This window comes from Microtus oregoni, unplaced genomic scaffold (assembly GCF_018167655.1).
Source record: "Microtus oregoni isolate MIOR12 unplaced genomic scaffold, Mior012 000011F_ref0000422, whole genome shotgun sequence".
Taxonomy (NCBI): domain Eukaryota; kingdom Metazoa; phylum Chordata; class Mammalia; order Rodentia; family Cricetidae; genus Microtus; species Microtus oregoni.
Window position 1 is genome coordinate 28,417,024 of NW_024543070.1, and position 15,664 is coordinate 28,432,687.

Consider the following 15,664-nt stretch of genomic DNA (forward strand, 5'->3'; position numbering starts at 1 on the left):
TCTAAGAAACCAAGCATGCTATGACACTGGGGGAGTGGCTCAGGTGGTAACATGTTTGCCCTGCAGGTATAAGGACCTGAGTTCAATCTCCAGAACCCATGCTAATAAAAAGGGAAGATGTAGCTTGCTTGTAATTCTAGTGCTGAAGAGGCAAGAGGGTCTCTGGGGCCTAGGCAGCCAGTCTAGCCTAGATGGGGAGAGACCCTGCCTGTAAGACACAAGGTGAACAGGGTCTAAGAGTGACATCAGGGGCTGAGCTCTGGCCTCCAAACACCAGCACACATGTGCCCACATGTGCAAAAGAAACTATACACATCGGAATCTGTGCTCTGGGTGTGTGTGCACAGGCAGAGGAGTGGGGTGGGGGTGAGCTCTACAGGGGACATTGGGTCTGAAGGCACAGTGTCACCCTGCCAACAGCACATGAACACACTGGGGTAATGAAAGGAGTCTCAGAAATACTACTTAATGGGATGTTGACAAATACAAGTCAAAAGCAACTTCACTCACTAAACAGGTTTGAATGATAGTAAAATATCTTCAAATATAGCGTCGAACCTGAAGCCACTTGACCAACAACATGAGAAACATGAAATGAACTCCAGTGAGTCACAGCACAGTCATGCTAGAGACTATTATACAGGCATCAAACAATATTTTAAATATTACAGTGACACAGAAAATAGTTAGACTATGTCTAGGGCTAACTATTTAAGAAAGAAACAAAGGAGAATAGAAAGGTTCCAAAGTTAATCATCATCATTAATTTTAGTAGCATCTCCAGATAGTATATTTTGTTTTTACTTTTAAAAATTTCTAGTTTTATATAAAGAGACCATTTTATTCTTACAATCACTAAAAAGCTTTAAATGTTAGTTTTTATAATGCTGCCAAGATGTTGAGATCATCCATCAGCCTGGGTTTTTTTCTTCAATCTGTTGTCATTAATTTCATTATGAAAATTAATATTAGCCCAACTTCTATTAATGGAACATATATTAATTCAAGTCATTTGAAGTAATAAATACAAGATTCAAATCTAGTGCTGATTTAACACAATAGGTACTATTCAAGGAATTGAGTAATGTGTTGGTAACTTCGTTGGCTAGGCCATATAGAATTCAATGGCTGAGCAGACATTATGGTATTAAATATGTTTACAGTGTGAGTTCAAAATATATATAATTTTTTTCAGATATTTTCTGACTTTTCCTTGCTGCAGAGATTATCACTCTCAGATTGGCAGCAAGAAAATCTCCCAACAGAGGGCTGGGGAGATGGCTCAGCAGGCAAAGTGTTTGCCACAGAAGCATGAAGACCAGAGTCTGGAGCATCACACTTGTAGAGAGGCTGGGTGGGTGTGGTGGTTCAGCTGTAATCCCAGAATGCAGGAGGCAGAGAGAGGCCATCTCCAAAGAAAGCTGGCTAGCTAGACCAGCCAAATTGGTATGTTCTGTGTTCAAATGGGATAGTGCCTCAATAATACAAGGTGGGAAGCAGTCAAGGAAGACATCCAATGCCATCCTCCCATCTCCACACTCTTACATGCCCACATATATGTGCACACCTATGTGCAAAAAAGAAAAAGCCTTATGATTATTAAACTTGCTACTGATATTAAGCCTGCCATGGAACTAGGGATGCAGAGGAAAGCAAGAGGCTTGAAATGCAAGGAGAGGGAAAATTTTCTTCACACGAGAGGAAAAGGTGTCTGCAATGGTCTAGCCGAGGACAAAGGGGAGGGAGGTGGAGCCACCCTGCCAAGCATCAAGAAATGCTCATGGGTGATGGAAGTCGCATGTGGTATACCATCACAGCATGAAATCCCCAGAAACCACAGGCACAAAGACCAGCTATGAGCTGCTCTCTAGGGACCTGCCTTGCACTCCTCTGGCAAGTAAGGGACAGGGTTAGGGTGGACAGAAGCCACCCACAGTATAAAATCAGACTTAAAGCAACTACCAAAAAGGGATGCAAGCAGGTGGACTCCTAAAATGACATCCTATAGCTTTCTGAACTTACCACTGATTCCTGAAAAATTAGCCCAGGAAATTTATGCTTAAGGTGGGGGCGAGATGGAGAGATGGGGAGGGGGAGGGAGAGGAGGAAAGAGGGAGAGAGGAAAGGAGGAAGGAAGGGAGAGAGGGAAACACCATGCCCAATGGTCTAAGCTGAGAACATCTCTAAATTAGGATGTTGAGTGTGCTTCTGGGAAGAAGAGCCTTTAACAAATGATACAGGACACAGGGCCAGGAACGAAGAGTGCTCAGTTTCCACATTCGTATCTACTCATCTACAGACTGTCTCCATTTATAGATGAAAAGACAACCCACAAGAAGGATGCACTGGACCCCAAAGCCCTAGCTTGTGCTGTGAGATGCAGTATGTCCTGATTTCAGAAGGATCTTGAGAAGGCACTGGGGACAATGAAGGAGTGACTTGATGGTCAGCTAGGCAGCTCCCGACTCACTTCACAGTGACCCTAAAACACCTCGGCTAATAAGTGTCATCACGCAGTTTGTCCTGGTTAATCCACACACTCTCTCTCTCCCTCAGCATTCTGTCTATAATAAAGAGGCATAACTTATTGAATTTATGTTATATAAAGCTGGCACTAACAGTTAAGATGATAAATGGCCAAGGCAGAATTCACAATTATCTTGAGGCTGGAACTGTGGTCTGATCAATGAGGAAAATTGCAATGCTTTGCATTTAGATACACAACCATCAGTCATGGACATGCAGAAAAGAAGATCTGGCAGGCATGATGTATGAGGAAAGGCCAGCGAAGTTTAATAGACTGCAGGCTAGCTTCAGCCAGCACCTGGGGCTGCTGCTTAAAAGGCCCGCTAAAGAAAAGATGGAATTTGTGGGAGAAAATGTCCTCTCCCAGGAGGCTGCTATACACCTCCTACCAGTTGCAAAAAGAAGGTGGTGGCCAGGAGAAAACGGAACTGGTTATTAGGGTCCTGTGACAGCTACAGTAAAGCATACGCTGTAGCTTGGACAGACTCACAGGAGAGCCATCTTTCCATGTGGATGGGTATGTATGTTTATGTGCACATGACTACATGTGGAATCAAGAGGACAACCTCACATGCCACTGCTTAGGAGCTATTCACCTTTATTTTCATCTGTTTTGAAATGGGGTCTCTCATTGGCCTAAAGCTGGCCAAGTAGTCCAGGGTAGCTGTGCAGCCTCCCCAGTGCTGGGATTATAAGCACACCTCCACACCCAACATGGTTTGTTTGTTTGTTGTTAAATGTGGGTCCCAGGAAGCAACCTAAGGTCCTTGTGCTTACATTTAGGCACTTTAATGATTTGGCTATGTATGTGCATGTGCATATGCACACACGTATACATAGATAAATCTATATATGTATATCCTCAGTCCCTGACAGCCACCCTCAAATGCTCAGAGCAGTGCATAGGGAATTCAGCGTGACTGACATATGCACAGTGTTTGGTAATGGTCTAGATGAAGGTGCTTCCCCCAGAAGAATGGCTTCCCATCAAGTCAGAAGAATGGCTTCCCACTAGGGTTGAGCTAGTTGATATTTTTCTAGAAATATCTGGATTGTAACTCAAGATAACAAGAGCAACTTTAACACGACTCAGCGTTCATCACAGCTAGGATTCTATAACTGTAGGTACTAATGACATTCTTCATGCCTCAGCCTATATGTGGGTCACTTGAGTGTCACTTACCAGTGACGCAGTAGTGACTACAGACCCAAATGTCTACTCACTCTCCTCTCCTGAGCAACCAGCACACTTTCCCGACACAGGGGCTCTACTTGGGGGCATTCCCTTCATTTCAAAAATATCCTTCCAAAGTTTATATGAGCTTTCTTGCTCCTGCCAGAGTCACTGTCCCACTCTGAGATATGACTCACGTTTTTCTAAATCCAGAAAGCTAGGCCTCGCAAGCTGTTCCTCAAGATGTCTCCACACCTTTCTCACCTCGGCTGCTACCCTTCCCAGGCCCTATCGCTTCATAGTAACTGTCCCCGTCCCTCCCATCTTCTCCCTCCTCTAATCCTATGTCCTCCATGCCGTGTAGCTCAGATTGTGCCCTAATGAGGGTTCACAGAGAGAATGCAGAACGTGTTAGGAGAAGTCAGCATGGCCGCGGCTCTTTTCATCCCGCCGTATGTTAGTTAGCAGGGATACGTCAGAGCAGAATACCGTGCCCATCTTCACACAGATGCAGAGGAAGCCCACTGATGTCCGTCAGCTGCCTGACACACAGCTGGAAGAATGAGGTTTCGTGGGGTGGGCAGAAATAGGCAGCAGGGGGAGAGAAGGCAGAAAGGAATCAAAAGGGTGGTTTCCATGGCAACATCAAGACCATCTCTGGTCAGGAGATGAGAGGGTCTTCCTCAGGGCCAGAATGGAAGGCAGAGTGGCAGGCCACGCTGTACAAACAGAATCAGCTTACCCCAATTAATTAAAATTACAGGTCCGGGAAGAAAACAACAACACACCCTTAATAAGTCATTGCAGGGGCACCCAAATCTTCCCTCTGGCTGAGGAGTTTCGAGATGGGGCCCATGTAAACAGAAAGACCTCAAAGAAAACACTCTGTGCTTTCTCTTTTAAAGCCAAATGCATCCTTTTCTTCTCTGGAGTTTCAAGTAACTGCAAATGTGCATGGCATAATGCCCCTCTGGCAGGCAGCAAACTCACATCTTGTTGCCTTTCATGGGAGGAAAATCAACCGCTATGAAAACAGAATAACAGGAATTTTTTTCTAACCAGCACTTCCTTTATCTACATTGTGCCTGTATAAGGCAAAGCCAGCAGGCTGTCAAGGCAAACCTTTTAGTTTAGAAGCCGTGACTCTGCCAACAGACAAGGCTCGAACACAGCTTCCCTGCCTTCTCCACCTGAGCTAGGGAAACCTACAGTAGCTGCATTGGTTAATCTGTGTGCTGAGGACAGAACTGAGGCATCATTCTCTAAACCTAAGGGTCCTTGGTAGGCTCAGGCACCTAGTCTTCGGGATCCTTCACTACCCAGATGAAAGAGAGGGAAGGGACGGCGGCAGGTTTTGTAGAGAAGGGAACATCTCAGGAGGACTGTGCTGGAAAAACACTTGCCAATGGCTGCTTGCTTCCTGCATTCAGCTGCTGACCTGAACTGAGTATACCCGGTAGCCTGATTCAAGATCGTGTCTGACATCACAGTAAATGGGACAGCAGCTTCTGGTGTCAGCCTTTTTAGCATCACCATAGGCCCCAAGGCGCAAGCTCACTAAACGCTATTTGCCCAGCCTTGCAATGCCAGGAAGTCATCGGGCACTAAAGACCAGCTCTTGGGAAAAATGAAAGGTGGAGACAAAACTCACATGTTCTAGACAGTCTAGTGCTAATGAAGCCAGAGGGTAGGGAAAGAGATATCTGGTCAACCCTGGACAGAGCCTGAGGAGGGACCCCAGAGCAAGCAAGAGCTCTTAGGGCCAGCCAGGGAAGGCAAGATTGCTCTGCCAATTTCTTCCTCTGGTTTAATGATTCTCTTTGCACTTCAAATGCAATGCGGATTCCCCTGTTCTTCTTTTCAGATCCTTTACCCTCAAGAGTGATCCTAAAGCGGGGAGGGGGACGACATAGGGACAGACACCACAGGCTGCAGTGATGCCACAGGCTAGAGGCTAAGAGATGAATTTGTTACCTCCTGCTCGTTCCATCTCATTTCCTATTTTTCTTTTTCTTTTGGGGTTTTGCGCCAGGACCTTACACTATAACCTAGGCTGGTCTTGAACCCACAGTAATCCTCTGCCTCACCCCTTCCAAGCATTGAGGTTTTAGATATGAGCCACCATGTCTTTTTATCCCCTCCCCCACAGTTTCCAGTTCTTTGTAACCCTTCCTCGTCTCTGGAACTTTCTCCTATCTTACTCCATTAGTGTCATCACACAACACCTGAGACTATATGATTTTTTTTTTTTAGAGAACAGAACTGCATTTTGCATAGGTTGACAGGCAGGGACACATGCAAGATCTTCATAGCACATTCCAGATAGGAAGATGGGAACTGGTCGCTGCAGATACCAGAAGGACAGAGGTCATCTTCTGACATAAGAGAAGAGCAGAGAACAAGGCTTCTGCTACAACAGCAACAATCCATTACCAAGAGAAGAGCCCTCATGGCCTGAGCTGCTCACAAAAGGCCACACCTTCCCACAGGGCTGCATGAGCTCCCAGCACAGGGGTTCAGGGAATGTCCTCAGGCCACGGTACTCCCCTTCCCCTGCGCTCATCTGTGCTCTTCCCTGTCCCCATGCCACCACATCAGTCTTGTCAGGACCGCAACAGAACTACAAAGATTTATTAATTCATTTGTAACATGTATTAAGAGTCCCTTTTTAATTGAAAAAATCTCGCCCATCTCTCTAGACTTTAAGGTCATGGACATCAATCAGAGAGCTATGGAAGGAACTGCTTCCAGACGACCCATCAGCCAGGGAGGCCTCCAAGCAGATGCAAGGAAAACAGAAACCTCCACCACAGGAGAGCAGATACAAATCTCCCTCCAGCCTCGCTAAGTCAACCTCAGAGACCCAGCATTCCACTCCACATCCAAGACCACGCGCACTAACATCAAAACAGAGTTGCTTCCATTTTCCATAGAAAACAAAGCTAAAAAGATAGAGGAGAAAAAAACATTTCAGTTGCCCAAGGGAAAATAGTTTTTCCATTATGAAATGGGAGAGATTTTTTTCACATCACAACACTGGGAAAGGAAATCCAAGGGCCAGTAATGGCACCGGGGCTCTCGTCTGGTATCTATGACCTCACATAGATCCTACCATTGAGGTCACAAAATATAAGGCGTACATAGGTACTTTATCTATGGTATAACATTTTAATTAAGCATTAGAAACCAAAAGTGCCAAAGGCATTTGATTACAGCTTAGGAGAAGAAAAGGCAGAAGTGCATTAAAACGTTATAAAGCTGTGATTGGCGTGGGCTTGAAAACCTACAAAGCATTACTCATCGTTTATACCAAGACAGGGCTTGAACAAAGCTGATAGGACTTCGCTTTGTGAAAACATTTCAGAGAGGAATTAAACAAAAAGGCAATGATTTGCAAAATGAACAAGATGTTCCAAAAAGAAAAGAAAAAAAAAACTTGTCTTACCTTTGACCCAACAAGAGTGTAAAGCCACTGGATGGTCTCACTGTGGTTGATGACTCCATTCATCCCATCCACATACAACATAATCTGTCCCAGTGCTGCAGACAGGGAAAAGAGACAAGGAGATGTTATGGGTTTATATAGAAGTGCGATCTTCAATGATCAGGAGGCCAACTGAGATTTTCATCAAGTTAAGGGCACCATTTATAGAGAACCAGCTCTGAAGGTAAGTGTGAGGATCTGATTGTGTCTTATTTCAGAACTAAAAGCAGTGGGGGCTATCCATGACACGTGAAGGGTGTACCCAAGGCATTGGAATCCCTGATTGCTGGGTGTATGCAACCTGGTGTATAAACACATTCTCCTCCATTCTGATGCATATGCTGGACAAGACAGAACAAGGCTGTAAGAGATGACAGCTGAAACCAAGAGGGCACACGAAGCTTCCCAAAGCAACCAGTGCCCCAGGCTGCAGACAGCAGACCCCATGTCTTGTAAAACCACCCTGTGTGAATACAACTCTGTTCCCTTAGAGAAAAGACAACACCACATTTAAGTGTTACTTTGAATTTTCTTAAGTTCAAAGCTGATATGATGGAAAACATCAGACTTGAAAAAAATCATCTTCTGACCAGTCTAGAGGTGCAGATCTGCGATGCCAGCTTCTCTGGGAGCTGAGGTAGGCAGAGTGGAAGTTCAAGGCCAGGGTGTCTACCTTAGAGAGACTGAACATTTTAAACATTGCAACGAGGGCTGAGGTTGTAACTCCCTGACAGAGTGCTTCCCTAGTGCACATGGCCCTGGAAACCCTCCAAATAACCTGCCATACACAAAGTTTTAAACTCTCAGTTTAAGAAAACATAATTCACTCTATCATCATTCTCCAAGAAGAAAGTGCAATGTATTGTCTTTAAACAGCTCAAGTAATAGTAAAATAATTTTCTTCTGTAGACACTGCACAGATAGGTGGTGACTATCCAAATTAAACAGGTTTCCTTAGTTCATATCTACCATCCTAACAATCTTTCACCCATGAGTAGTTGACATGGTATCAATAGTTTATTAAACTTCATTTTTAACAGAACATATCATTTTGAAAATTGGAAATTGTAGAAAAGAAAACAAAATGATCCCTAATCCCATAATTTAAGGATAATCATTTTAATGTACTGACAGACTTTCTTTAATACAAAGCTGGCATGTAGGTTTTAGGAAACAATCTGCATGAAATGGCACTGACTGAAAAAAGTACAACCCAAAATAGGGACATGTCAGGGATCAAGATAGGCAAATGTGTGTGTGTTTTGTCAAAAACTCCAGCATTACCCACCAAACAAAGGACCAAACAGACAAACAGACATTCAAGGAAAGCTGCATCTGAATATCTGAATACTCAAAGCTAAAAAAAAAAGGCATTTTGAGTGTACTCAAAACACAATAAACATTACACGACAGGTTCAGAGTCTAGCTAATATCTAAACACTGGATATACTCTTACTAAAAGCAGGGTTTAAACAGACAGGACGGCTCTCCTTCCGGGTACCTGTGCTAAGACACTAAGTCCTCTTTACATGTTTCTTCACGTGGCTTGAAGAACTGTCTTAATAAGAGGCCTCTACATTAAAAAAAGAAAACAAAAACAAAAAAATCCCTGCATACATAAGAAAGTAAAGATTTCCCCTAAAGTGCCATTTCTATGACAAGTAAAATCTAACACCTGTCGCAAGCCAATAGAAGAGTAATTTATTACAAGTGGCATGTGGCTCAGTGGGCAGGGACTTGCTCAGATCTAAACTCTGTGGTGCTGCAGAGGGGAGGGAAGAAAGGGCTGACTAGGTGCATGTTCGTTCTCTTCTCTTTCTCTGTCTTCCTACTGTGTGCATCACGATACTTTGGCAGTAGAAAAACAAGCAGTAAAGGTCAAAAACAAGGCGAAGGAAGTATGCATCTTGTAAGCTTGTGAGCTTTCTACCGTCTGTCACTTCCTCCTTCAGAAACGCCAGTCCTGACTTCCGCTAAGTCCACCCAAGGCCACAAGAGGTGCTGACTGGACCCTATAGCCCCCTGAAAAGTCCAGCCTGTAAGGCTCACCCTCCGCACACAAGACCCAAATTCTGGAATGATGGTTTACACCCAAACTGCTCAGGGGACTCTAGACAACAGATGTGAGAAGCTGGGCCCTTCTACAAAAAGGGACAAGCAGATGAGGATTTAAAACCTGGTTGATTCTATCAGCTTCTCACACTGAAGATGGCACTTACCAGAATGTTCGTGTCTAATGACTTGGCCTAATACCTGAACAATCCAAACCCTACCCTCTAAAAATAGATGTTTAAATACTGAGAATTCAAGAACAATTGCAGTGGGTTTTTGATCCTACTGCACGTAATGGCTGTGTGGGAGCCTAGACAGTTTGGATGCTCACCTTACGAGACCTGGATAGAGGTGGGCAGTCCTTGGGCTTCCCACAGGTCAGGGAACCCTGATTGCTCTTCGAGCAGATGAGGGAGGGAGACTTGATCGGGGGAGGGGGAGGGAAATGGGAAGCGGTTGCGGGGACGAGGCAGAAATCCTTAATAAATAAATTAAAAAAAAAATGCTGGCGCTTTCTTCCTGCAATGCCCACTCTAGACACAAGATGGCACTAACGAAGCTGAAGCTGCAAAAGGAATCAACAGCAAAGACTCACCAAACAAAAACCTGAGGAAAAGAAATCACAAGAGAAAAAGAAGTGGATGTCATGGTAACATAACTGCATCTGGGTCACAAGAGCCAGGTGTTTTTGTTTTTTGTTTATTAGTGCTTCTTTGTTTGGTGGGTTTTGTGTGTGTGTGTGTGTGTGTGTGTGTGTGTGTGTGTGATCTGTATTGTCAAGAACAGGCAGAACAGTGTGGTGGGGGACACCCTAGTCGCAAAAGGAGGTCCCTTGGACACTCCTGGCTCCGCCACAGCTGGAACGTACTGATTGCTTCCACGTATCTAAAAACTGAGACAGTAGCGAGAGGCCCATCTTGCATTGGTGGGGGCTGAGTAAGAATGCTGCCCAGACATTGGTGCCCACAATGTGTTCCGACATCAATTGTGCCCTGACTGGAAGTGTATGCTGAACATCAGCCTCTCGAAGGCTGAGCCCCTTACTGCTCACCTCTACCAGGTGCAGGGGACAGGATTCCAGGGAGCAACTCCTGCCTGACTCAGGTCTCCAAGACTTTTAACACAACTGCTATGTTTTAGTTTTTATACTTGGCCATATGATCCATTTTTGAGATTATACAAAGTTTAAAGTTCTTTTCTCTTCATTTTCTTCATTTAACTGCCCAATTGACTTAAGGCCATTTGTTAAGAGACTTTATTTATTTCAATGCTTTTGCAAGGTAGCAAAAAAAGATTATGCTTGTGCATGCTGATTTCTCTCCATTGATCTATTTGCCAATATCACATTATCTCAGTTACAGCTTACTGTAAAGATTTTACATTTATGTATGCTGTTACCTTCTATGTCATTTTTCTCCCTCAGTACTATTTTGACTATTTATGTTCCTTTTCAAGTAAACTTTGTTTAAAGTCCGGAAGCAGTTTGTCTATATTACTAAAAAGATTCCTGAGACAGGGCTAAGGAGATGGCTCAGGGGTTAAAGTGCTTGTCACACAACTGAGGACCAGAGTTCAGATCCCCGGATCTCACAGGAGTGCCTGGAGGTCCGCCTGTAATCCCAGCCCATGGACGAGCAAACAGTTAGCTAGACCAGCCATAAAGGCTAGCTCTGCGTTTGACTGAATGACTCTGCCAGAATGAAGAAAGAACAATCTAGAGGATACCTGATATCAACGTCCAGCCCACGCATATGGGCATGAGCTCACCACACACACACACACACACACATGTGCATGCATGCATGTGTGTGCACAAATATACACATGCAGGTACAACCCACACACATGTGGAAAAGGAAAAGGACACAAACTCTGGAATGTTAAGATTTATGGATAAATTTTGAGAGGACAGTTTTAGCAGGTGACTTCCAATTCATAAATCCACTATGTTCATTAATGTAGATTTCCTCTGACTGCTGTAAACTGTGCTTAGCTTTCAGCTGTAGATGTGGTATATGTTTTCTGGTTTTGTTTCCTAAATTTATATAAGTAGTCCCTGCCCTTTGAAGTTGTTGTAGAAAGTTTTTGTTTGTTATTTTTCCATTCCCCGTTGCTTATTAGGAGACGGGAATAATGGCGTTGGTGTGTTGTTCTTGGATCCTCTGACTTCGTTAATGTATTAATTCTAGGAGGCTTTAGTTTTTTGGTTTTGGTTTTGTTTCTTGCACTGCTTACACAGGCAATAATATTATCTGTGGAAAAAAAAATGTTTTTGTTTCTTCCTCACCAGGTGGTTACACCTGAGCTTTCCTTCCTCTGCGAGTTAGGACTTTGTGTTAATAGTCAATAGGAGTGGAGAAAGTGGATACTTTTCCTGTTCCCAGTATCAAGAGGAAGTCTGTTTAGATCTTCACTGCTAACTGTAATGTCAGAAGCAGGTTTTTGTGAATCCTGGAAGGATCTGTGATCACAAGTGATGATGACTTGCGTTAGGTGCCCTTTTGACATTACCTGACATGATTGTGGTTTTTCTTCAGACTGCTGATACAACTGGTTCATGCTGCCCGAATCTCAGCATCCGATGAGCCTTGCACCTCATTTGGTCATGGTGCATTAATCTTGTTACTTGCTGCTGGATCTGATTCGCTAACATCTTCTTAAGGAGTTTTGCATCTTTGCTCAGGATATCGGCCTGTACCATCCTGTCTGTCTGGTTTTCACATCATGGGGACTGTGGCGTCATGACAAGAGTTGGGAAGTATTTCTCTTCCTTTTTTCTGGATGGGATTTTATAACATCGGTTTTGTTTTGTCTTGAATTGTTTGGTAGAACTTGCCAGGAAGCCATCTGGGCCTAAAGAGTCTTTTTTTCAAAGTTAACTGCAAGCTCTTCTCTTTTGAAGTCATCATTAGCCATAGTTATAAGGTCTCAGCTTATCTGGCTCCATCTAGGGTTTGGTAGTTTGTGGTCAGTAAGGAATGGGTCCATTTTTCTAAGCTGTCCATTTTTAACTTAGAGTTATTAGCAAGACTCTGCTGCTGAGCTTGCACTGGTCTTATCTTTCTTTCCTAGTGCTGGCAACTCTGTCTTCTCCCATTATTCTTCATCAATTTTATTTTTCTTTTTAAAAAAGGTTTTTTCTCTTGATTTTTTCTAATGTTTCCATTTCAATATTTTCCATTACTATTTCCTTCTACCTTTCAGATCATTTTTATTCTTAGTCTTTTATTTTTTTAAATTTGGGTGTTTACATGGTTTTCTTTTTTTTCTAGCGTAAGTCTGTGGTGTTGCAATTTTCCCTCCTGTATCACATCCCACAGCATTTAGTACAGTGTCTGTTTATTTGGTACAAACTATTTTCTAATTTCCTTTGAGAATTTCTCCTTGACACATGGGTGATTCTGAAGCACGTTCATTTCAAGTGGTTGGACATATTCCTATTATCTTTGTCACTGATTTAGTTTAATTCCATTACAACCAGAAAACACATCATCTGATTCTAATCCATTAAGATTTGTCATGGTTTGTTTCGGGCTTTAGGATATGACCTATTCTGGTGACTGTTTTGCCTGTATGTGAAAAGGTACACGTTCTCCTGCAGCTGGGTGGAAGGCTCTGGAGATGTCCCTTGGGGCCAGCTGGCTGGTGACACCATTCCGTTCCTCGATAGCCTTGCTGATTTTTATTCTACCATGTCTGCTGATCATCAAGTGGGGAAAGTGAATTCTCCAAGTGAAATGGGATTTTCTACTTCTTATTCCAATTTCCTCTTGGGTGCCATGTATGTTGAGCTCTAGTTGTCTGAAGCACCAGCCCTTGTGTCATGGTGAAGTCCTGTTTACCACTTGATTCTCTCAACTCCACCCATAGTGACGTGGCCACTTTTTTTTTTTGCTTTATTTTGATTAATAGTAACATTTTTTTTTTTGCATTGTGATTAGATCCTTGCTCTTGAACCGTGAATACTAAGATAAGTTTCTTGTGACATTTATCTGGGTCTTCTTTAGTTTGTCTGTCTTGATAGGCCCTGCCTTTAATTGCAGTGACTAAGCTAGTCACATATCACACAATTATTGATGTGTTTGAATTTAGGTCTATCTGCTAATGAGAATATCTGCCAAGTTACTAATTCTATTTATTATACGACTCATCACAGATTCAGTTTACTTCTTTGCATGGACTTTCTCGTTTTCTATTTATCTTCTACCTGAAACACTTTTATGCTATTTTTAAGACTTTCACAAATCCAATGTCTGCATCATCTTGGCACTGGGATCTACTGGTTTTTCTTTCCCAAGAAGACAAAACTTTCCAAGCTTATTACATGACAAGTAACATTGGCTTAGATCCTGGATAATTTGAAAGTTATGTCAAGAAACTTTGGCTTTTGTTTAAGGACCACAGAGAACATTGTTTTATTTAAGCAGGCAGTTCACCTGACTCAGTTTGGGCCCTGAGTTCTAACCTCCTTTCATTAGGCTGTGGCTCCCCAAACCAGCAATTTGTCAAGCCTTTGTTGTGTGTCTGGACGGGCTCTTCAAAAGGATCAAAGAATCGTATAGTGGCCAGAATGGGATCCGGGCTGAGGTTTATTTTGTTTGGCTCTCTAAGTCTGGTCCGATGTGAGGATCACAGAATGGCCAGTGGGGACATGGACTCTGTTTAAACTTGCTTAGATTTCTGACTCTCTGGTGAATTCTTTAGGGCATGAATTCACTCAGATACAGCTTGTGATGAGCCTGGGATTCATATAAATCTGACACACACACACACACACACACACACACACACCTTCTTCAGTATCTTGCTATCTCTAGGTCCTCTGAGCTACCCCTTCAGAAGGCTGGGCATACTGAACCTGCTCTGTGACCAGCCATCTGTAATAGTTTCTACACCAGACACCACCAGTCCCACCCTCTTGGGACCAATGTCTTCCTAAACAGACTATTCGGCATCCTCAGGCTCCTGCTTTTCCCAAGTGTCCCCACAGCTAGTCTCGCCAAGGGATTACTCAGAGACAGTGGGGTCGGCAACACAGAGAAGAAAGAATACAGGCATGGAGTGTTTGATGAACACACCATCAATGTGGTGCCCTTTCACATTCTATATTTCTTTCCCAGTTTGCTGTTCACATTTATTCTTGGGCCTTCAGATATATTTGCCCATGTCTCTTCCCTCAGCATAGCGGTTGCTGTGTGTTTATGCCATCTCACCAATGACCCAACTAACTCCTGTGCCGCAGCCTCTCCGTGGACAGTGAACCCTTGATGAGGTCCACTCTGCATCTCACCTCATCGTTTAAGCCTGTGATCTGCCATCCTTCCTTTCTTCATCTTTCTCCTCCTTACCCCCTTTCTCTCTCCTTCCTGCAGCTTGAGACCCTTTCTTCCAAGTAAAAGTTGGTCCAGAGCATAGGTCACCCTAGGGGCTTTGCTGAAGCAGTGCTGAGAGACTCCAAATGTCCTCCATCCGACTCTATACCCTCCGCAACTTGCCTCCTTCTGGGGTCCTCAGGGGCCCTGTTACAGCACACAGTCCTCAACCACCCAGGCTCCAGCTGGAGCCCATTCCATACTTACAATTCCAGACAGTACTAATAAGTTGTGAAATCAATTCCACGAGTCTCAACCAAAAATGCATTGTTTTTAGTAAATAAAACAGTGGGAAATGGAGCCTTGTGCTTAGGGAGGAAGGGGTTGTCTTTGTTTTCACTGAATTTATATACATGCTTCTATCCTGCATGTCTTCCACTGATAATGCTTGCAATTAGTTAACTATGCCAGACTCAGTGTCCTTCCTCACTTTTCACCTCTAGTGAGTTCCTTGCCTCCCTCCTCCATGCTGCCTCAAACACCCCAGTTCTCAACCTGTGGGCTGTGACCACTTTGGGGCCACATATCAGTTATATTTCATATCAGATATTTACATTATAATTCATAACAGTAACAAAACTACAGTTGTGAGGTAATTCTATGGTGGGGGTCACCACAACATGGGGACTTCCTTCTAACACTACCACGTCTCTTCCATATTGCTGTCATTGTTAATATAGAAGTATGTCTAACCTCTTAGCACTTCTATAGATGTGGCCATTCTCAAAGTTCACTGTATAACTGAGTTACAAAATTCAGAGAGAGAGAGAGAGAGAGAGAGAGAGAGAGAGAGAGAGAGAGAGAGCGAGCGAGCTGTGACTATTCCAGGTCACATGTGGCCCACTCTTTGTATGAAAGGAACTGCTGGTCTTGGCTAGTCTAACTCTGGCTTGTCACTCCCTTCCCAATACACACTAGATAGTGTGTTAAACATCTTAGTTGAAGCTGAACAAGACTCTGTCTCCCCGTGGCCAAAGGACAGAGTCTGTGGCTCCACACAGCCTTTATACCCACAACCTGCTGTCCTTCCTTGCATCTTGTTCACACTACTTGGAT

General features: G+C 43.6%; 1 protein-coding gene across 5 annotated transcripts in view; it reads right to left on the minus strand.

Annotated features, from left to right (window-relative positions):
* Nucleotides 1–15,664, minus strand: part of Fhod3 (formin homology 2 domain containing 3) — a 412,200-nt gene that overhangs the window by 152,488 nt on the left and 244,048 nt on the right. For all 5 annotated transcript variants that reach the window (XM_041660396.1, XM_041660395.1, XM_041660394.1 and 2 more), the window contains exon 6: nucleotides 7,146–7,240. In XM_041660396.1, coding sequence (XP_041516330.1) covers nucleotides 7,146–7,240 — 95 coding nt within the window. The remainder of the gene's footprint in view (nucleotides 1–7,145; nucleotides 7,241–15,664) is intronic.